General features: G+C 38.5%; 1 protein-coding gene across 6 annotated transcripts in view; it reads left to right on the top strand.

Moving 5' to 3' along the window:
* Edem3 (ER degradation enhancing alpha-mannosidase like protein 3) overlaps positions 1 to 22,726 on the top strand; it is a 70,220-nt gene that overhangs the window by 32,149 nt on the left and 15,345 nt on the right. For 3 of the 6 annotated variants that reach the window (XM_057769458.1, XM_057769456.1, XM_057769459.1), the window contains exons 7-17: positions 4,540 to 4,674; positions 6,712 to 6,817; positions 10,654 to 10,751; positions 11,691 to 11,816; positions 11,993 to 12,076; positions 14,644 to 14,727; positions 15,367 to 15,491; positions 18,127 to 18,292; positions 18,574 to 18,728; positions 19,711 to 19,807; positions 21,867 to 22,058. In XM_057769458.1, coding sequence (XP_057625441.1) covers positions 4,540 to 4,674; positions 6,712 to 6,817; positions 10,654 to 10,751; positions 11,691 to 11,816; positions 11,993 to 12,076; positions 14,644 to 14,727; positions 15,367 to 15,491; positions 18,127 to 18,292; positions 18,574 to 18,728; positions 19,711 to 19,807; positions 21,867 to 22,058 — 1,368 coding nt within the window. Of the gene's footprint in view, positions 1 to 4,539; positions 4,675 to 6,711; positions 6,818 to 10,653; positions 10,752 to 11,690; positions 11,817 to 11,992; positions 12,077 to 14,643; positions 14,728 to 15,366; positions 15,492 to 18,126; positions 18,293 to 18,573; positions 18,729 to 19,710; positions 19,865 to 21,866; positions 22,059 to 22,726 lie in introns of all 6 variants that reach the window. The other 3 variants (XM_057769454.1, XM_057769453.1, XM_057769455.1) reach the window with 1 other exon arrangement.

The raw sequence follows: 22,726 nt of genomic DNA, 5'->3' as shown, positions 1-22,726 counted from the left end.
ATGGCTAGCTTATGCCCCGAAATAATTACACGGAAACTGTATTCTTTTAAACACTGCCTGGCCCATTAGTTCCAGCCTCTTATTGGCTAGCTCTTACATATTGATCTAACCCATTTCTAATATTCTGTGTAGTACCACGAGCCGGCTTACCAGGAAAGATCTTAACCTGCGTCTGTCTGGAGTGGGAGAATCATGGCGACTCCTTTACTCGGCTTCTTTCTCCCAGCATTCTATCTGTTTACTCCACCCACCTAATTTTCTGTCCTATTAAAGGGGCCAAGGCAGTTTCTTTATTACTTAACCAATGAAACAACAGATAGAAAGATGACCCACCTCCATCATTTCCCCTTTTTCTGTTTAAACAAAAAAGAAAGGCTTTCACTTTAACATAGTAAGATTACATATAGCAAAACAGTTATCAAGCAAGAATTACAGTTACAATATTTATATCTATTTTATCTTTTATCATAACTAAGGAAAACTATAACTATAACTAACCATTCTTCAACTCCATCAAAGACTCCAGAAGGATATAATATTACCTAAGCAAACAAGAGATCCAAAACTCTAGAAATGACAGAGTCATCTCGCTGCCTGGACAGTCACCCAAAGTTCTTTTGTACCGTTGGGGCATCCATCTTCAGCCTTCAGGCCATAGTATTCAGCAGACATTTCCATGAAGCAGGAAATTCCAAAGACAGTTCAGTCACTTTTTGCTGTGTCCTGCAGAATGTCTTGCAGACTCTTTTATGAGTCAGGAACCCCGAAAGACCATCTCACCTTTAGGCAAGTTCAGCAGTCCTCTCTCTGTGGGTTCTCTGTGTCCAGTTTATGCATCAGTCCAGGCAAGAGTAGTTTCTTGCCCAAATGGCTATCAAACTCCATAAGGAGCCTCTTCGATGCCCATCGTCCTCTTGAAGTAGATTGGTGCTGCCAGGAGCAGACGTGTCTCATTATCATGAAAAACCCTAAGTTATTAAAACATTAAATGCCATATTCTGCAGTCTTTGAAAGATATGAAGAATGCCTATCTAGCTGAAATATATCTCTATATATCTAGAAAATCTAACTAACATGACTACAAGCTTGACTATTGATGATTATCCATTAATCTATATTTCTTAATTATACATTACATTTTTAAATGAACTACACAATCACAATACCTTTAATCAAGGTCAGAAATACATATACCTATAACAAAATTGACCTTAAAATCTATAGCAATGCAAATTATTCATACCTATATCATCTCCCCCTTTAAATGTAAAAAAGAACATTTATAAACAATATTTGGGAATATGGACGTAGTTATTTCCCTCCAAACTGCTTCCTGCTGAATGGGGGCGCTGTTATTCAGATCTTTCATGGTGTGACCTGTGTGTCAGGGTCATCTCGGTTGGCAGTTGTGTGAAGTAATTTTTTGAAGGGGTTCACAGTAACCTTTCAGGAGGGCGTGGTCTATCATACCATATTGGGATAGAAGAAATCCACAGGGTTGCATCCTCTGTGAAAACAAAAGAAGACCCTCTCCAAAGCATCATATCCTTAGACCCATATTCTGAAATCATAATACCCTTATATCCATTGTGGTTTAGCTTGGCAGCCCATATAATGAAATGTCTCTCTGTACTTAGCTCCTTCACAGTCAAAAATTTTAAAGAAAACACAATAATACAAAGAATCCAGACTCTCTGTGAATTTTCCATTGTTACGTGGCTTATTTTTCTTTATTTCTTTTAATCTACAACTATCTGTACTCTGTCTCTTTAAAGACTTTACCCTTTTTTTAAGACATTAACTTTATTCTTTATATATATTTTTTCTCTCTCTCAAGCCTACGTACATTCATCCAACAGTGTCTGAATCAGTTCTATTGTGAATCTGTAATTTTTTTACTATCCAGGAGCACTTTGTTTTGTGCTTTTAAATCGCTAACAAAAACAGGTACTGCTTGCTTGCCCCGCCCAGTCCAACATGGCGGAGCCGCTCGTGCCTCTGATCCTTGCACATTGCACCAGTAGCGTGGTGGAGCTGCATGTGCCTCTGAGCCGTTTGGTGCCCCTGAACCACTCACAGTTCCAGGCACACAGTAGTCCACATTGCCATCAAGCAAGCCGTAGCACTTTACTCCAAATGCTCCATTCAAAGACTCTGTCTCCCGCAGGAGCCAGACAGAGATCGCGATGGCGGCACAGCCCAGAAAGCAGGCAATTTTAAAACAGCCAGTTTTTTCCTGTTGCTGAGTCAGGACAATTTCTTTGCCGCACGCAACCCACAAACAGCAAAAAGCTGTCTTAAATTCTCTCTCTGTGTCCCTTTTAAGCCCTCTCAGGTTTTACGTGGAGTTCATTAGCACGTTGGGTGCCACTCTGTTGAAATATAGAGCGGCGGCAGGGCTGTGTCCCCAGCACCCAGCCGCCCACATGGCTAGCTTATGCCCCGAAATAATTACACGGAAACTGTATTCTTTTAAACACTGCCTGGCCCATTAGTTCCAGCCTCTTATTGGCTAGCTCTTACATATTGATCTAACCCATTTCTAATATTCTGTGTAGTACCACGAGCCGGCTTACCAGGAAAGATCTTAACCTGCGTCTGTCTGGAGTGGGAGAATCATGGCGACTCCTTTACTCGGCTTCTTTCTCCCAGCATTCTATCTGTTTACTCCACCCACCTAATTTTCTGTCCTATTAAAGGGGCCAAGGCAGTTTCTTTATTACTTAACCAATGAAACAACAGATAGAAAGATGACCCACCTCCATCAAGAATTTCTTTGTTTACTAGTATAATTGCATTGTTAACTAGTCATTTTCCCTTAATTTACTAAACTTAGATGCAAAACTATTTAAAGCAATATGTAATATATTGAATTTACTTTTAGTTTTTGTTTTATTTTCATTTTTTTTAACTTAACAGCTGTTACTTTTCTATGGTTCTTCATCTAGGCATATCCTTGTGAAATTCTTTTCCATCTATGCTAGAATGTCAGAAGATGTGTGGATCTTGTTTAGGCAATTGTATTCTTGAGATTTCAGGGGTAGCTTCCTTGTCATATATAGACGACTCCCTCATCTTCTGGCTCTTAATCTTTCCACCCCTTCTTCCATGATGTTCCCTGGACCGTAGGTGCAGGGGCTGTGTTGTAGGTGTATTGCCTGGGCCTGGGCACTCAATGGTCAGTTGTTCTCTGCATTTGACCAGTTGTGCTTGCTGTAATGGCCTCCACCTGCTGCAGAAGAAGCTTTTGTTTTCTTGTTTTTGTTTTTGTTTTTTCGAGAAAGGGTTTCTCTGTAGCTTTGGAACCTGTCTTGGAATTTGCTTTGTAGAGCAGGCTGGTCTTGAAATTAAGAGATCTACCTGCCTCTGCCTCCTGAGTGCTAGGATTAAAGGCTTGAGCCACCACTGCCTGATGAAGAAGCTTCTTTGATATGAGGGAGCTATGCTTGTCTGTGGGAGTGGGATAAGTATTGAGAATGCAGTTGGGAATTATACTGGTTTAGGGCAGTGACAGTCATAGGTTCTCCTTTAGGCTCCATGATCTCATCAGCCATCTGTCTTAATTTGCAACTATGCCCAAACCAGTGATATTTTATCTCGTTTCTCACATTTTTTATCAGTTCCTCGATTTTTTTGCACTTATTTGTGATTTTTCCATTATTATTCTCATACCCATCCTATTTATTCTGTCTGGATTTTAAGCTCCTTGAAGGCAAAGATCAATTTCTTTGTATCTTATTGTATTATGTACTATACAGTAGATAATAAATATTGATCGGGGATAAATATTGAGGTGGGAGTCAATGTCCTCAGTGGTGTAGCCACTGCGAAGTTCCCCATGCTCCACTGGATAGCTCCATACTCATGTGGGCAGCCCTAGTTAAACTCAGTGAGTCTCAGAACAAAAATAAAAAGTCATGATGGAGACTGGTGAGATGATCCAGTGCACATAAAGGCTTCTGCCGTTAAGCCTGACAATCTGAGTTTGGTCCCCAGGGTCCACTTCGTGGAAGGAGAGAGCTGACTCCCCCAAGTTGTCTTGTGACTGCCTCATGCATGATGTGGCATGCATGTGCCTCCACAGCCAATAAATAATGAATGTAATGAAAGAATAATAGTGGGAAGAGGACTTAGTGGGGGCAAGGAGCACCAGAGTGGAGTAACGAGTAATCAGGATATATTGTATACATGTATGAAATTGTCAAAGAATTAATTTATAAAAACTTATAAAACAAAATTTTAATGTCTTTTAAATATATACCATAACAATCAAATTTTCCTTTATGAACTGTTTAACACTATACTAGATTTGTAAATTCTCAAATGTAATTTCTTCTAAGACTGATCTACCCTTTTAATGGCTATATTGTTATAATGATGTTGCATTATTACATCATCAGGAAAAGAATAAATGAGAACTTATTTACCCTATAAATTCTGTATGCTCAGAATATATTTTCCTAGATGTTTGACAGTGACTGGTTGGAAACTCATCTGTCTCTTCGTAGTTGCTCATGGTAACATTCTCATTGTATTTAGATTAATTTAAAGTTTGGCATCAGAAAGCCAGAAGCCCGGACGGGAACTGAGACAGACACCTGTACAGCCTGTGCGGGGACCTTGATTCTTGAGTTTGCTGCATTGAGTCGGTTCACAGGAGCAACAATATTTGAGGTTTGCTTCTCGTGGCTTTTCATCTGGGGTTCAGGAGGAGCTAACCTTCTGTTTGTTTCGTTTGGCTAAGGATTAGGACTCGCTGTTGTAGGATTACTGTTTATTTAATGTACTTTTAATCATATTTTTGTATTTCTGAAACCTTCACAAATCATTTAAACCCATAGTGAAACTTTTGTACATAAGTCTTGATCAAGACTCTAATGTGTAAATTTGTTTACTCCAAGGGAAAAGTTATTCATTATTCAAGACTTATATTGTCCCACATATTTTATTGGGGTCTGTCTCTGTCTTACATTAAAAAATCTAATGTAACTATTTATTTTAATGTAATTATCATCAAAATGCAAGAGTTACTTAAGTGCCTACTTTCTTAGGCACTTAACTTAGATGATTTTTTTTTAAGTCATAAGATGGTCACGTGGACAGAGCAGAAGTAGGGAACACAAAGCACCATTACAGATACTGGATAATGATGTGAACTAAGTCAGCAAGATCTTGTGCCCTGTACTTGTCTGGGTATAAGTGGATGCTTATACATTCATGTGCCTTGAGGACAGATTTATCAGGTGTGATTGGTTAATGTTTTAAACTTAAAATTTAAAATATACTTATCGTCTAGTAGTTTCCCTTCATTGAACAGTACAGGTACTTATACATATGTTTTAATATAATATTAATTAAATAGTAAGCGTTTTAATATAATACTAAATTTAATTAAATATTAAATTTTTAATATTCTGAAATATTGGTGCATTTATAGGTGAAAATGAGTCTCAGTAGATAAATCTCAGTCCGTGGGTGAATGAATGAAGTTGGATGTAGATTCCATGTCTTTACTCTTTCCATTGGCTTATTTTGTTTTTCTGAATATATATGTTGCAAAAAAAAAAATCAACAGAAGTTGGCTGCCGCAGGGCTAAGCTGTGGGCTGTCTTCTTCAAGTCAGTGTGAAAGCCCAGCTGTGCTCAGTGACTTCTGTCTCTCTGGGGAGAAGTCGTGGTCAGTGGCAGGACAACTCATAGTGCCTGGACTATTTTCTGTCTGTCCTTGTCAGAAAAACTTTGCTGACCCTAATATATGGAGACCAATATACAAAACAAACAAACAAAAAAATCAGAGTTTTTATATTAATGTCCTATAATTCAATTTTAAGCTTTAGTTAAATATCTAATTTTACTGCATGTTTTTTAAGCTATAAAATGAAATGGGGAAATATAACCAGTATCAGACTTTCCAGATTTGAAAATTCACCCTTTAATGATAGTCGTGGTCTACTTTGTTGAAATATAATTACCATGCATCATTTGCTATCAAGAATATAAATGATTTTCACTCCATTGACAAATCTACAAAGTAGCAAATTAGGTTTAATGACTTTTTTTTTGCTTGCAGTACTAAATTATTTCATATCCTAAAATTAATTTAGAATCTTACCAGTAGATAACATTTGCTATTCCATGTATAACATCTTTCTATCCAAAGTTAAGAATTTTGTAAGAAATAATTTAATACTTAGTGGATAAAAGCAAATAAAAAAAGGGGTTATAAGGTTATAATTTTATATATACATAAATATACAAATAAGTTCTCAGCCTAATTGATTTGCTAATTTTCCGCTAATAAAATTATGCCTCACTTAAAAATTATCTGAAATGACTTTCAAAGATAGCATATTAGCTGTGAATTCTCTTCAAATTTGCTAAATAAGACCACCTTATGAGATTTCCACTTTGCACTTAGGTGGTAATAATCGTTTTAACAAGAGTATTTAATTATATCAGTTTAATATAATGATCCTTGTATGAATGTGAACCATGCTACAAGAGTAAATGGCCATGGATATTCTCCAAGTGAAATCTCTTAATATGAAGTGGCTGAAAAAGAGTCAAGGCAAAATTTCAAGGAAATTTATAAGTGATTATCTTAAGAATTTTGCTTAGTTCTTTAAAGATTCTCTGGTCTTTGATTTATAGTTTTCCCACCTCTTTGCCAGAGACAAAGTTCTTCAAATATGCTTTTGTTTTTTAATTATAGGAATATGCAAGGAAAGCTCTTGATTTTCTGTGGGAAAAAAGACAACGAAGTAGCAATTTAGTAGGCGTGACTATCAATATTCACACTGGAGACTGGGTTCGTAAAGGTATGCAATTGGGCTTTGAAATCAGACCTTCTCATTCTTGGGATGTCGTAAATACAGCCTTTTCCTTTGTAAAGATGATCGGGACAGCATTGCTTCATACTTTAGTCATATAGCATTTGCAGGTGCGGGGAGAGACAAGACATTTGTTTCTTTGAGGATTAAGGGGTCAGAACACTTTGTCTCACGTCACAGTTTAGTGATGTCACAGTCCCCCCTCTCTCCCTCTGTGTCTGTGTGTGTATGTGTTCTGCCTCTGGAAAGTGGAGCATAGACTCTGGAGTCCTGTTCTTGTAATTTAAGCAAATTATGTCACTTGTGTTTGCCTCTGTATCGTGTCTGTAAGATGGGGCATTAGTACCACTTCAGAGTTACTGTGAAGGTTCCATGAATTAGCGTGGCATCCTGAGGACAGTCCTGGCTGTGTGCAGGCTATGTACTATAAAATGTTGTTGGGGGAGAGGGCCGCTTGTTTCTCCCAGCCACCCAGCACCGAAATAATCACACAGAAATCATATTATTTAAATCACTGCTTGGCCCATGAGCTCTAGCTTCTTACTGGCTAACTTCTACATCTTAATTTAACTCATTTCTATTAATCTGTGCATCACCATGAGGTCGTGAACTACCAGCAAAGTTTCAGCATCAAAGTTTCAGTCTACCTCTGGCTGCTGATCTTTGGCGTCTCCCTGACTTTACCTTCTTCCTCCCAGCATTCCGTTTAGTTTTCTCTGCCTAGCTCTGTTCCCCTACAGCTCTGCTATAGGCCCAAAGCAGTTTCTTTATTAACCAATGAAAGAAACACATAGACAGAAGGACCTTCTACACCAGAATGTCACTGATGGTATTAGTCTTCCTGACTAATAACTTTACTTCTAGAATCTAGCCTGAGAGAATTTGTTTCTAAAGATATTCATCATGTATTCATTGATAATATATCCTGATCCCCAGGCAACAGGAAGAGAGAGACCCTGGGTCTGGCAAGGGCTTTTGAAACGTTAAGGCCCACCCCCAGTGACCACTTACTCCAAGAAGACCACACCTACTCAAACAAGGCCACAGCTTCCTAATCTTTCTCAAATAGTGTCACACCCTGATTAAGCATTCAAATATATGAACCTCTGGGGTTCTTCAAACCGCCACTCAGCATAATTCAATTCTTTGTGACTGAGTGCATGCATGTGCACAGACACATTTTCTTCAGCTGTTCATTGTTGGACACTATAGCTTGACTATAGTGCTGCAGTAAATATGTAGCTATCTCCATTCTGTGCCAACTGATTCCTTCAGATATACACCCAGGAGAAGTATAGCAGGATCATATGGTAAGTCCGATTTCTAAGGTTCTCTCTCTCTCTCTCTCTCTCTCTCTCTCTCTCTCTCTCTCTCTCCTCTTTGCTTGAGGACAATTAGAGTTTAAAAGAAAAACCCAAGGGCAGACAAGTTGTAAATCTTAGCAGCTGCCTGGAGGAGGAAGATTTTTGAAACGAAAGAGAAAAAGCTGTGCTGTTTGAGTTAAGCCATTATGGAGGTCAGCCAGATGGTGGGGAGGGGAGCTTTAGAGAAAGAATGAAGCCCAAAGTATTAGGGAAAACATACTTAAAAAGAGATAGAACAAAAGGAACGCAGGAAAACAGGCACACTTACACAGCTCCATGGCTGTGGTGTGCACAGAAGGCAGAAATTCTGGGAAGGGCACATCATCTCATTAAAGGGGTAATTATTCCTCCCATCTCGTTCGCATGGCTTAAGGCAAATCAGCCTTTATAAGCTTGGTGCCTTCACTGGGTTATTGATCAACCAGCTGGATTAACTCTTAAGAGCTCAGGACAGGAAACCCAAAAGGAGTATTCCCAGATGCACCCTTGTTTTTCTGGACAGGAAGTGTCAGAAGGGAGCTCGGTCTTGTAGGCTATACACAAGGGCAGGAGTGGAACTCCAGTCCAGACACTCATCCCTTCTGTGAACAGTTTTCATGGTGAAAGTGGGTTTTAGTCCCTGATTTCAGCTGTCTACTGAATGATTTTAGGATTGCCTTTTCAGAGAGGGGAATGTTATGGAGGTATTGGGGGCCTATTAAGGGAAAGGTATTTTCTTCTGGTCAGAAGAATGGAATCAAAAATTTTTAAATCTATACCGATTTTCATAGTGGCTGGGCTAATTTACATTTCCACTCAATTATCAACAATGTAGAGACCTTACTGATTTTCTGTTTGCTTAACCTGTCAAGAATTAAAGTAGATAATTTCTAGCATTGATTTTTTTTATCATTCTATTTTTGCTTTATATATATTTCATTTAGTATGGTGGGTGCATTCATTTTAGATTGCTGTCTCTTCTTAGCTGAACACTGTGTGGTGATCCTCTCCATCAAGTCCTATGGAGACCTTACCTTGACGTTTGCCAGATACACCTTTCCCCATCCTCCTGTTTTCACTTCTTGTGCTGTGAATGTGTCATTTGTAGAATTTGCACATATCTAGATGGATTGTATTGCTTTTCGTATTTTAATCTGTTAGTCTTTTTAATACATGTAGGCTCATTTATTTCAGTATGTTGCATCTTTTTTTTCATCCTTTTGTTTTTGATTGATATATACGTCTCTAAATACAAGCTGATGTGTTCTCTTATCCCTTTGTTCCCCCCCCAACCCTTTTCTGCTATATCAATACTATATCAATATTTCATTCTGACTGACTCCCTCAGGCTTTTTGTTCTCTTTCTCCACCTCTCCCCTTTTTTGTTTTCTCCCTCACTATTTAAATAATAGCAAACTTCATTGAGGTATTTGTAACAAGGTTTCTCTCCTGAATAACCTGAATAAATGTTTGGCTGATGTCTCAGGCTTATTACTAACTAGCTCTTACATCATAAACTCAACCCTTTTCTATTACTCTATGTATTGCCACATAGCCGTGGTGTTACCAGGGATGCTCTGGCACATTGCTCCTTGGGCTGCTGCTGGCATCTCTCAGACTACATCCTTTTTCTGTATCTCTGCTTGGATTTCCCACCTGGATCCATCTTGTCTTGCCAGGCCAAAGCAACTTTATTAATCAGCCAACGAGAGCAACACATATTCACAGCATATAGAAAGACATCCCACAGCATTATTTTAGTTATGTGTACTTTGCATATAACTTAAAATACATAGATTGAGCCGGGCAGTGGTGGCACATGCATTTAATCCCAGTACTTGGGAGGCAGAGGCAGATCTCTGTGAGTTTTAGGCCAGCCTGGTCTACAAGAGCTAGTTCCAGGACAGGGTCCAAAGCTCCAGAGAAACCCTGTCTCAAAAAATAAAAAATGTGATATTGTTTTTATTTCTGTGTCCTAATATGTGATCTGTTCTTTCTTTCTGGAAGACTATAAATATCAAAGACAAAGAAAAACTTACAAAAATATTGTTACAATTTTAAGTACAAGTTTCTTTTTTCCTTTCAGCAGGTTTTTGGCCTTTTAAATTAAAAATGTTTGCTTTTAATTGCTAAAACTTGATTTCTTTTTTTTTTTAATAGAGACTTTAATTTCTCGATTTGTGTTGGTTAAATTACTGTTAACTTGTCCTCCATATAGCTTAGACATGCTGATATAAATTTTCTAAATAAGAAAAAAGTTGTAATCAATTTTATATAGCAACTTGGAAAAACAAGCTATTTGCAACAAGGGAGCTGTTATTCGTATAGCAGGCAGGGTTAGAGTTCTCCGGGTGTCCAGTTTTATGTTAAAGCTTCATGGTGGCACATTGTTTTCAGTCTGCTTTACTAGTGTCCTCATTTGTACCTATGCATTTTCAGACACATTTAATAAAGGACTACATTTATATGTATTTCTTGTAGACAGTGGAGTTGGAGCAGGGATTGATTCATATTATGAGTATCTGTTGAAAGCCTATGTCTTGCTTGGAGATGACAGTTTTCTGGAAAGATTTAATACAGTAAGTTGATTTATTTTTCTATTAATTTTGTAGCTAATTCCATTTGAGTCCAAGATTGATGAAAACTTAACAACCTCAATGACCTTAAAAGTTAGTCATTAATGTGTTGTTGAGCTCCTTAGCCCTCTCTGGTGTTGGGCAGGACAATGTGTGAATGATGCACTCCGAGAAAGTTCCCTTTTCGTCCCCTATCAGGAAATGTGTAGCTCTGGCACTGTGTGATTCCGGTACGTTCGGATTTGACTTAATCTTACTCTGAACATAGCGGACAGTTACTGGAATGAGGTATAGTTAACTCTCACTTCTGGGTTCCAGTTCTGTTTGAAATGTTGGAAGTTTGGCTCAATCTTGATCATCCCAGACAAGAACCATAAGAACAGAGAGAGAAGCTTTGGGGGAGGAGAGGGTTGGCCTCATCCTAGTGGCTCTTGTACCTGAAGCAACTGAGGCTAACATAGCACACCCTAGCTCTGTCACTATGTTCATCAACAGGATTTCCCTTTCTGTTTTTGCCCTCCCGTCAGTTCACCTGCATCACATATGTGATATGTTTTGACATTGTAGTTCAAAATAGGAAAGAGATCTTTTACATCATTTCAACATCTTAGTAGATATTTGTATAAATTATGATCTCTGTGTGTGTGTGTGTGTGTGTGTGTATGTGTGTGCTCACCTGCCCGTGTAGGGCATGTGTACATGCTCTAGGTTTGAAACCTTGGGTGTGTTAGACAAACATTCTTCCACTGAACTATACTCATACTTCTGCATCAGACTGAGAAAATCTATAGCAAAATAATCGTTTCTTTCCCTCTAAATATTTATATAATCGATTGACATATAGGGATTTTATCTCTATATCTATTCAGGATGAATTCCTTTACTGTGCCGTATAGTATTGTTTCCATCTACTTTCCTGAGCATTTTGTTGTGATCTTTCAGCACTATGACGCCATAATGAGGTATATTAGCCAGCCGCCTCTCCTACTTGATGTGCACATTCATAAACCAATGCTGAATGCTCGGACCTGGATGGATTCTCTGCTTGCCTTTTTTCCAGGTTTGCAGGTAAAGAAACCATTTTCTTAATATTAGGATGAAATTATCTTAATTCAATACATTTGTGATCTCTAAAATCGAATGATAAAGTTATTATTTCAAGGTTATACTAATCTTGTAATGTGATGGTTATAGATAAAATTAGCTCATGCTTTATACTGAGTGATTTTGTTGTTGACTTCTAGGTCTTAAAGGGTGATATTAGACCTGCTATTGAAACTCATGAAATGTTATACCAGGTGATTAAAAAACACAATTTTTTACCAGAGGTAAGCAAATAATATTTGAAATTCTCCTTCACACACTACACACACACACACACCTATATATCTACATATATCTATATCTATCTATCTATATTTATCTGTATCTATATATAATTTCTAAATTTAAAGATAGAAAATATCCTTAAGATGTGGTTACTCCTTTAAATTTATGTATATATTTGCTTTTTTCTGTGTGTTGCAAAGTCTGATTTAGGATAATGATGATACTGCTATGAAAGTCCAAGCTTACTGTTTCTCAACCTGTTTTAACTCATGCCAATGTACCATTAACTACCACCTCTTGTTGTTTGGTTTCTGTTAAACATTTGTGCATTGATGGGGAACAAACCTAGGCCCTTGTGCACACTAGGAAAGTGCTCTACCACTGACGTGTATTCCCAGCCCTAAAACTGTCTCATTCTTACTTTGAAAAAAATTTTTTTAACTTTATTGTTATCATGTGCAAATGTGCGTGTGCACAGCTGGTGACTGTGGGGCAGTGTATGTATACCACGTGCCCATGTGGCAATCAGAGGACATGTTTGTTTAGTCACTTTTCTCCTTTTACTTTTATGTGTTTCCAGGGATTGAACTCATGTCAGGCTTGCACAGCAAGCCTCCTGACACGCTGAGCCATCTTGCTGGCCCCATTCTAGCTTATGATGCATACTAGCTGTTAGATCTTACTACCGTTTATATTCTAAGCTTGTTTGATGAAAGTTATGTACATTAGCTATAATTTTGGTTATCATAACTCATCCTAAAAATGTTGAGAATGTCTTTATGCTGACTGGAGATTGCTCTTCTTCTTAACGACCTTGCGTCCATGACAGTTGTCTTTGCTACATTGATGTAAAGAGATGCTTACTGAAATCATGTTTTTTGGCTTTCCAGAAATGCACCTTTATACATTTTGTGACGTGTTGCCTTGTTCTTTCTGTTCTCTGTGAAATATATAAACTTTCCACTAACATAGGTGTTTCCTAAGGCATTAGCTCTGGAAGGTATAGTTTTATTAACCTTCAAGTGCAAGGCTTTGTATTACAAAAAGCTCATATTTTTGATGAATCACATGAGGTTTCAACTAAATACACTGATCACTTACATTCTTTTCTTATTACTTAAAAAGAAAAAAAAAAACACTGTTGGGACTGAAGAAATGACTCAGTGCTTAAGGCACTTGCTGCTTTTCCAGAGGACCCAGGTTTCCTTCTCACCACCAGATGGCCATTCATAACCATCTTTAACTCCAGTGCCAGAAAATCAGCACAGATATACACACAGGCAAAACACCCATACACAGAAAATAAAAAGCTTAAAAACACTTGTTGACGGAGGTTTCTGTCCCACCCGGTCCCACAGCCGTTCAGTCCCAAAGAAACACACAGACGTCTACATTAATTATAAACCAATTGGCCTATTAGATCAGGCTTCTTATTCACTCTTACATCTTAAATTAGCCCATAATTTTTGTCTGTGTTAGCCAAATGGCTTGGTACCTTTTATCGATGAGGCATTCTCATCTTGCTCCTCTATGTCTGGGTGACAGCTGCAGACTGAGCCTTTCTTCTTCCCAGAATTCTGTTTTGGTTGTCCCGCCTATATTTCCTGCCTGGCTACTATCCAGTCAGCATTTTATTAAACCAGTACAACTGACAAAACTTTACAGGTACAAGACCATTGTCCCACAGCAAACTGTTGACTGTTATTGATTAAATTTCATATAGACTAATTTTAATTTTAAGTAATTCCTTGATTTATTTTACTGAGGATTTGACATTATTATAAAATGAAACAGGCTACAATAAAATATACATACTTGAAACTGCCTAGAGTAGAAAATACATAGCTGAAAATACAATAGGAAATACACAGAAGAGAATAAGTGTTAAGCATCCCTCAAAAATGGTATGTTAGATAAAACATAATTATTTGATTTAACATTTCACTCTGTGTAGGTATATGAAAACAGTATGCTGTACATCATAATAAACACAGTTTTGTCAATTAAAGAAATTAAAGGAAATTAGAACACCAGAAAAGTACTAATTCAGAGAGAAAAGGAAAGAAGCAAATGGAAAACTCAGTTATTAGACAATGTCGATTGTATTTATTGGCATTTCTAAGTGCCATTACTGGGTTTTTCTGAGTTCCTTGTTGGTCCAGTTGGTAATTTAAAGGTAAGGTATGGTTGGTAAAGTGCTTGCAATGCAAGGATGGAGACCTGAGTTCAATTCCCAGAACCCATGTAGTGCACACCTGTGATTCCAGACAGGTGAATGAATTTCTGGGACACACTGGCCAGCCAGACCCTCTGTCTCAAGAGGCAACACACATGGTTGACCTTCATACTTACATATGTGAACACACACATACATGAACATGATCACACAATAAAAATAACTCAAAGGCTTGGTTCTAAAATGTATTTTAGCAACAATAGTATGAATGAAAGTTTACCATGACTTGTATATTAATTATTTTTACCTCTTGTACATATTGCTTTGTATTCTAGAACTGCTTGTTTAATTTTCAGTCACATTTTTATGCTTATATGTTATTCTGTACAGGCATTTACTACAGATTTCAGGGTCCATTGGGCTCAGCATCCTTTAAGGCCAGAGTTTGCAGAAAGTACCTACTTCTTATATAAAGTAAGATAACCTATTGTTCTTGGCTTTCCCCTACTTTCTTGCTCTTTTACAATAACAATTAGTATTTAGTGTTATAATGGTTGGATTTATTATTATTTCCATTCATTTGGCTATCTAATTGTAGAAAGATGTAAGATTTGTTGTAAATGTGATACCTTTTCAAGAGTCCTTCTGAAGATCGGGATAGAGGCTACAGCTCCAAACCCAGACTCGGGGAATTAAGATCCCAAATTGATTATGAGTAAGCCCCTCCTGAACACTGTGAACATCTCTGCTGTAAAAAGAGGGTGATGAACAAAAATGAAAACTGAAAAAATGAAAATAAAAAACCACTTGCAAAGATTTCTTTCAAAGGGAAATTTTATTTATGGATGTGTGTCCTAAGGCAACCTCCCCATTTCAATTGGGAGCTCTTTTGAGCATTTAGAAATGTAACTTAAAGGCTAAAGCTTATGGCTTCAATTGTTTAAGGAATTCTGTAAACCAAACCCATCGTGTCTTTTCCAATCTGTGTCCTGTGTAACATGCATTCTAGTGCCTGACATGAGACCTGGCATCTAGTGGGCTCTCGGTAATTACTGGATGAATAAATGGGTATATGGCAGATATATACTATGTCTGTATTCTTCTTTTCAATAGGCTACAGGAGACCCTTACTACCTTGAAGTAGGAAAAACACTTATTGAAAATTTGAATAAATATGCTCGAGTGCCTTGTGGATTTGCTGCCATGAAGGATGTTCGCACTGGGAGTCATGAGGACAGGTAAACAAGCACTTACTCCCTTTCCTCGACGACAGGCACAGCACAGAATACAGCTGCTTGTGAGGGCTCCGAGACACAGTGTAGAGTCCTTGAGACTGTGAACCTTAGTTCATTGTGCTTTTTTTTTCAAAAACTCTTGGATCCACTCATTTTAAATTGAAGTGGTGTGTGTGTGTGTGTGTGGGTGTGTGTGTGTGTGTTTGTCACAGTGCTTGGGGTATAGTAGGAACTCTGATGTTATTAAGTAGATACATGAAGATTATTTATCAGAACCTGTTATTAGGGACATAGAAACATTGTCTCCTATGCTGTAATGTTTTTTAAAATAGTATGTAAAAGAACTTATCAGAATAATAAAAGAGCTGGATTATGGTTTGTATTCAGTCAAGAGTTCTTTAACAACATAGTCATGGTCAGTATGCGTTCTGATTCTGTCCCTAGTGGGGAGCCCAGTGGTGGCTTCTGAGTACTAGGATACTTCACTGGATACTAGGTAGATGTGCCATGAAGTGCTCACGTGATAGAGGGCACACATATTGATCAGTGTGGTTGTCACATTCCTGCTATTTAGTTAGACTTCTTATCCCTGAATGACCACAAGCTTGTTTTTGCACTTGGCTAGGAAACGTCTATTTTGTAACTATTCACGAGGACCGTTATGAGCCATCATTATACTAGTTTTAAAGATTAGACAAAGTCATGCCCTTTGAGCTACTGCATTAGTGAAGACAAGCATGTATAAACAGACTTTCAGCTGTGCTGCAGACCATGCAAGCTTCTGTGTGATCCTGAGTCCTGATAGATGAGCAGGAGTTAGAAGGGAAAAATGGATTTAGGCAAAGGCGCCGTAGACGTGAGGGACACAGTACTCAGTCTCACAAGGCTGGCCCCTAGTCCCTCTCAGGGTGTTCAGAAATAGTTCCTAGGCTTGGGACTCCTTCCCTGCGTGTAGCTGATGAGGAATGGCTAGGTTTGGGGAAGTGGGCATACGAATAGCAGAAAAGGAAAGCAAAGACAGACTAACACTTCCCTGCTCTCTGGGTGCTCTTCTGAGCCCCTTTTATGTTTAACTCATGTGATCTAGCAACTCTTGGGAGTATAATTCCACCACAATCCTCATTTTAAAGATGAAGAACCCAAGGGGAAGAACTTAGAGAGGCAAAGGCCTCTGATGAGGCTAGTACTACGTTACAGCAGCGTGAACCATAGTTAATGTGCCCACTCTGTGCCCAGCACTGCACGTAAGGGTCAGGGTTGATAGATGAGACCCACTCCTGGTCCTCCGAGGCTTTGCAGTCAGTGAGCAGGCGGTGGTGTAAAGAAATCACGTGCTAGGTGCTGTGGTGCAATGGGGACATGCTGCGGAATAGAGGCCCAGGTGGTCCGTTCTGTGACAGCTTTCATCTTTCAGAATTTACCAACCTCTTCTCCCTCGCTACCAGGTTGTCATGGCATTGTTGCTGGGCTTCTCACCACTCACTGCCTTTGCTGCTTTCTGGTTGTTCTCCAGTGGGTAGACTACCTCTTGAATTCTGTTGCTTGGGGTATAGCTTGGTGGGTGTGTTAAGTACTGAATTTCTTCCTTAGCTTCAAACAGAATCTCAATCTCTCTCTCTCTCTCTCTCTCTCTCTCTCTCTCTCTCTCTCTCTCTCTCTCTCTCTCTCTCTTTCTCTCTCTCTCACACACACACACACACACTAATTACGCTCAGGGTGCACCCAGCACAATAGCACTGGAGTCATCTGGAGTCAGGCTGGGTGTTGCTGACTGGGGCGAGTGGCTGATATGTGTATACTTTCTATCCCACTGAAGACCGTGGTTTCATTGTTTCTCAAACTAGTCTTCATTGTACTATATTACTAACTGCCCTTAAGGATTTTTCGTTTGTTTTTAGCTGTCTTTTGTTCAACTCACATTGAATTTGTGACTGATCCCATTAGTTTCAGATATTTAACTCTAGCCTGCTAATAAAAAATATTCTCTGTATTCATCTTGAGAAGCTAATTTTTAAAGCATAAATTTAGAACTTTATATTTATGCTAAGGAATTTTCATTTTTGTTCCTGTACAATATTATAGGGTTAAATATCATCTCAGGAGTCTTTTGGTTGAACCACCAATTTTTAGTATCCTGTAGCTTATATATAATATAATATAATATAATATAATATAATATAATATAATATAATATATAAAAATATAATTTCTTTCCATTCAAATTATGAGGAAGAATTTGGGGTTGGGATTGTGGCCTGTGCCCTCTACATGGCACTCGAGAGCTCTTAGTGGCAGGCTGCTCTAGGCTGCATATTCTAATCTACTGACTTCATCCTGTAGGTCATATTCTGATCTGCTTAGATGGGACTCCTTAATAAACTTCATCTGAATTGCCTCTGAGCTGTTGATTCTCTGTAGTAGAAAGCCTGTTAAAAGCCTGGTGTGAAGTTTTGATGAGATTAATGTACATGTGAGGTAGGCAGCTCCTCTGGTATTTTATACCATTGCAATATACTTGAGTCCAGGTTATTCTGAGAGTTGAGGATCGAGGCGCTGTAATTCTTTGACCGTTTGAATTGTATTGACTCTATGATTGATATTTGGATTTTAAAATAATATTTGTGACTTTTCAATTCAGAATGGATTCGTTTTTCTTGGCTGAGATGTTTAAGTATCTCTATCTGTTATTTGCTGATAAGGAAGACATTATTTTTGACATAGAAGATTACATCTTTACAACAGAAGCCCATCTATTACCCCTTTGGCTCTCAACCACGAATCGCAGCATCTCTAAGAAGAACACAGTGAGTTTTAAATTAAATTCCTTACTCATCCTTTCACTTCTATATATTCACTTTATTTTTCGAAGTAAGAAGCAGCCCATAATTCGTTCAGTTAATATATGCACGGTAGGAGGCAAGTGCTTGTAATATTATCTCGTTTTCTTTTAGGGTATCACTCTTGTTTAATAATAAAATAGTTCCTTTTTACTCATATTATTAAATAAAATATATTATGTATGCTTAATACTCATAATATTAAATAGCACTGTTATTATTAGTTACATAATTTTTTTACGTTTCAGACCTCAGAATACACAGAACTGGATGATAGTAATTTTGATTGGACTTGTCCAAACACTCAGATTCTTTTTCCTAATGATCCATTGTATGCTCAGAGCATCCGCGAACCCTTGAAAAATGTGGTGGATAAGAGCTGTCCAAGAGGCATCATCAGAGTGTAAGATGTGTTATTTTATATTTGCTAATACTAAGTTAATTCACAGTAAAGAACTGAGCGCTTAAGGAGCTGTAACAGTAGTCAGAAAGACTTTCACTAGATCAGATACTGAGGTATGTAGTTTCTATTGAATAGAATTTATGTGAACTTTTATCTATTTTTGTTTAATAACAGATAGTATGTAACATTTTAAAATTTCTCTAGCTCATTTTTAGACACAAAAGATTCAACTGTTTCATTATGTCTTGTATGTACAAGAAAATGCTTTCCTCCGTACGTCTGTAGTTTCTGCATAGTACAAAGACAGCTTTGGTTTGGTTTGGTTTGGTTTGGTTTGTCTTTATTGTTTTTAGACTTGCTTCTTGATTGTTAACCAAACTTTTGGGAGGCACATAAATGAGCTTATTTTCTCCTATATAGATAGTTATTAGAAAGGCCATTGATAACAAGGGGGCTAAAAAAAAACGAAGTGGGCATTTTTATCCACTGATGAAAATATTGTTTTGCTTTTAAATATTGTGAGGGCTGGAGAGGTAGTTCAGTGGTTAATAGCATTGGCTGCCCTTCTAGAAGACCTGTACCCAGAGGGCAGTTCACAATTACCTATAACTCCAGCCCCAGGAGATCGGATGCCCTCTTCTGGCTTCCAAGGGTACTGCATGCACATGGTGACCAGAATACAAGCAGACAAAACAACAATAGACATATAATTTTAAAAAATTAAAACTGAAAAAATGTGAGAAAAATATGTTTTTAGAGAAAGACAGAATACATGGTCTATTTTATTGGAATATGTGCACACCCACGAAAATGACGATTTGTTAGTAATCAGACTACGCATAGGAAAATAAATTACCCCAACTTCACCAGTTCTGAAATTAGCAATTCTGCAAATATCGACTAAGATTATTCTTATTTGGTTTTTACATTTCACTGCTTGTAATGCACAGTTGTAAACCTTGCTTCTGATTCCTTTCTGCAGAGAGGAGAGTTTCAGAAGTGGAGCTAAACCTCCTCTGAGAGCCAGAGATTTTATGGCCACTAACCCTGAGCATTTAGAAATCCTGAAGAAGATGGGGGTGAGTTTGATTCACCTCAAAGATGGGCGAGTCCAGCTGGTCCAACATGCAATCCAAGTAAGACATTGCTGTGTGGGCTAGGTGCTGTCTTTGCTCTTTAGCTTCATAGGGTGATGGCATTTGGCTCTTGTCAACTTTAGAGTTGACATACACGAAGCTCTCTGGGAACATTCCTAACTCTGCATAACCATTTGGGTAATTTGTTTAATACAATCAAAAATAGGATTTAAACTTAAATTTTTATCTCAGTTTATTGTCTTTCCACTATTTTATTTTGAATCAGTGATTAATTTTAATATTTATATAATAATATCCCATACTAGTTTCCAAAAAGTAATGAACCTAGGTAGTTCATTCGTCATAGAAATCAAGCTCTGAATATATTTGTACCTGTAAAAGATAACATACCTTTTAGATAATTTTTACTGTTTTTTACTTTAAAGTTTTATAACATAAAACCTTTCATTTATTTACCTTATTAGCACATTGATTTTGAAGCGCATACTAGCCCGAATAATTACAGGCTGTAAGCACAGTCAGACAACCTTCACTCAGCTTTCCCACAGCCTCACTTGTCCCTCAAATTTTATCCATTTTCTTGCTCTCTCTGTCTTCCCTTTAAAAGAACACAGATCTTAAACTGTGAGCGTGGGTCCGGTGCCTTCATTTAGGCCAACAGTGAAGTAGTGGCCACCTTGTGGCCTCTTAATCTTTAATCAGTTTAACTTTTAAGTCTTGATTTTCCTCCTCTTAAAACATTCCCTTCTTGGGGCTGGAGAGATGGCTCAGAGGTTAAGAGCACTGCCTGCTCTTCCAAAGGTCCTGAGTTCAATTCCCAGCAACCACATGGTGGCTCACAACCATCTGTAGAGGGGTCTGGTGCCCTCTTCTGGCCTGCAGGCATACACACAGACAGAATATTGTATACATAATAAATAAATAAATATTAAAAAAAACAAAAACAAAAAAAAAACATTCCCTTCTTTTTGGCTCCCAGGGTGTTGTAGCAACACAATTCCTGTTCAGTTCTCACTGTGCGCCTTATAGAATAGGTGGTAGCTCGACTTCCCGGGCAGTCCCTCCCAGTGTAGGGCGGTCTAAGACTCTAGATGATTTTCTTTTCTCTCTAGTCTTTTCTTCAGCAGCCTTCTGTTCCTGCCGCTAGCTTTGAACAGATGCCTCTTGGACACGTGCATATAGCAGTCATCCTGAGCTTCAGTCCTGAACGCAGATTCTGTACATCTGCTGTGTATTGTACACCGCAGCCCCCATCTGCCCTGTTTTGAGTCGTGTCGCTCTCCTGTCCCTACCTCAGCTCTCTTCTGTTTTCCATTCAGTAAACGCTCATCATTCTCTGAGCTCTTCCCAGGGCTAGAAATTTCAGAGTGAGCTTGAATTCTCAGTGTCTCTCTGCCCTCTGACTCCCTACATCAAAGCCTTTTTTTTTTCCTTGCAACTTTTTCCTGTGATGGACATCTTCAACTCCTCCGTGGTTGAGACCTAGTTCTCAGTTATATACAAGCAGAACCAATTACTCCCTTGGGCCTTTTCACCTTAGACTTTTTAAACATAGTTAACTTTTGCATGTCTTTCTCCACTAGACACAAACTTACAGACTGTCTCTCCAGTGCTTCAGCTTACTGTGGGGACAGAATAGGTTCTTACTACATGTTTGGAGCCTTATTGAATCTGCTTGCTAATTTGGAGTTTCAAAGAGGAAAGATGGGGGTCAGGCAAGAAACTTTTTCCCTCAAAGGTGAAGCCAATAGAGATAAAGAGCAAAAGGGTGCTTGAGCTTTGATAGAAGCACAGTTTCAAGTCTCCATCAAAGTGTTTCCATGGTGGGGAAGAGACGCTGATCAAAGCGACAGATGATGCTGTTGAGAAAATTTAATTCCTAAAAGTAGTGTATTGAGGGCAAGGTAGATCAAAAACATTTAGTGGGGACCTAAGCTAAAAGGGAAAGTTCCATACAGAAGTCTGTAATTTAGGAAGTCAAACAGATGGGGAAGTTTTCAGGAGGGAAAGCAGAGCTGAACTGAGTCTGTTTCTTTCCTAGGCTGCTAGTGCAATCGATGCTGAAGATGGGCTGCGGTTCATGCAGGAGATGATTGAACTGTCAAGTCAGCAGCAGAAAGAGCAGCAGCTACCTCCACGAGCTGTACAAATTATTTCCCACCCATTTTTTGGCAGGGTAGTCTTAACTGCTGGACCAGCTCAGTTTGGGCTGGATCTATCTAAACATAAAGAGGTATGTGCACTTTAGTACGCATACTGAAATTAAAATCGTAAGTATTTGATTTCTTTGTTTAGTAGCTTCTTGTTTAGAAGTTGGGGGCTGAGTACACATTTCAGTGGCAGAAACACTCAGCTCAGACCCTGGTTGTAGCCCCCACAGCAAAACATTACTGTAGCATTCAATCTCCTGCATTTAAATTAAAGTGCACTTACACTGGTGTACAGCTACTGGGGAGATCTCTCAGTTACTAGTGCTTGCTGTGCACACCTGAAAGCTGAGTTCAGCCCCAGCACCCACATAAAAGCCAGGCATGTTAATGTGCCCTCTTATTGTTTTGTTTTTGAGACAGGGTTTTTTTTGTTGATAGTCCTGGCTGTCCTGGAACTCACTCTGTAGACCAGACTGGCCTCAAACTCACTGAGATCTGCCTGCCTCTGCCTCCTGAGTGCTGGGATTAAAGGCATGCTTCACAACTGCCCCACAAGCATGTTAATGCCCTCTTAATCCCAGCAAGGAGAGGGTAGAGACAGGAAGATCCCCAGTCTCCCCAGCCAGCCAGCTGAGGCTAATCTGTGATCTCCAAATTCCAATGAGAGACCCAGTCTCAAAAGGTGAGGTGAATAGCTCTTGATGAATGATAGGTGAGATTGCTGATTGATCTGTAGTTTCTGCATGTACAC

The sequence above is a fragment of the Chionomys nivalis genome, chromosome 5 (genome assembly GCF_950005125.1).
Source record: "Chionomys nivalis chromosome 5, mChiNiv1.1, whole genome shotgun sequence".
NCBI lineage: Eukaryota > Metazoa > Chordata > Mammalia > Rodentia > Cricetidae > Chionomys > Chionomys nivalis.
The sequence above is the reverse complement of the archived record's forward strand: the minus strand, read 5'-3'. Positions and strand labels throughout refer to the sequence as shown.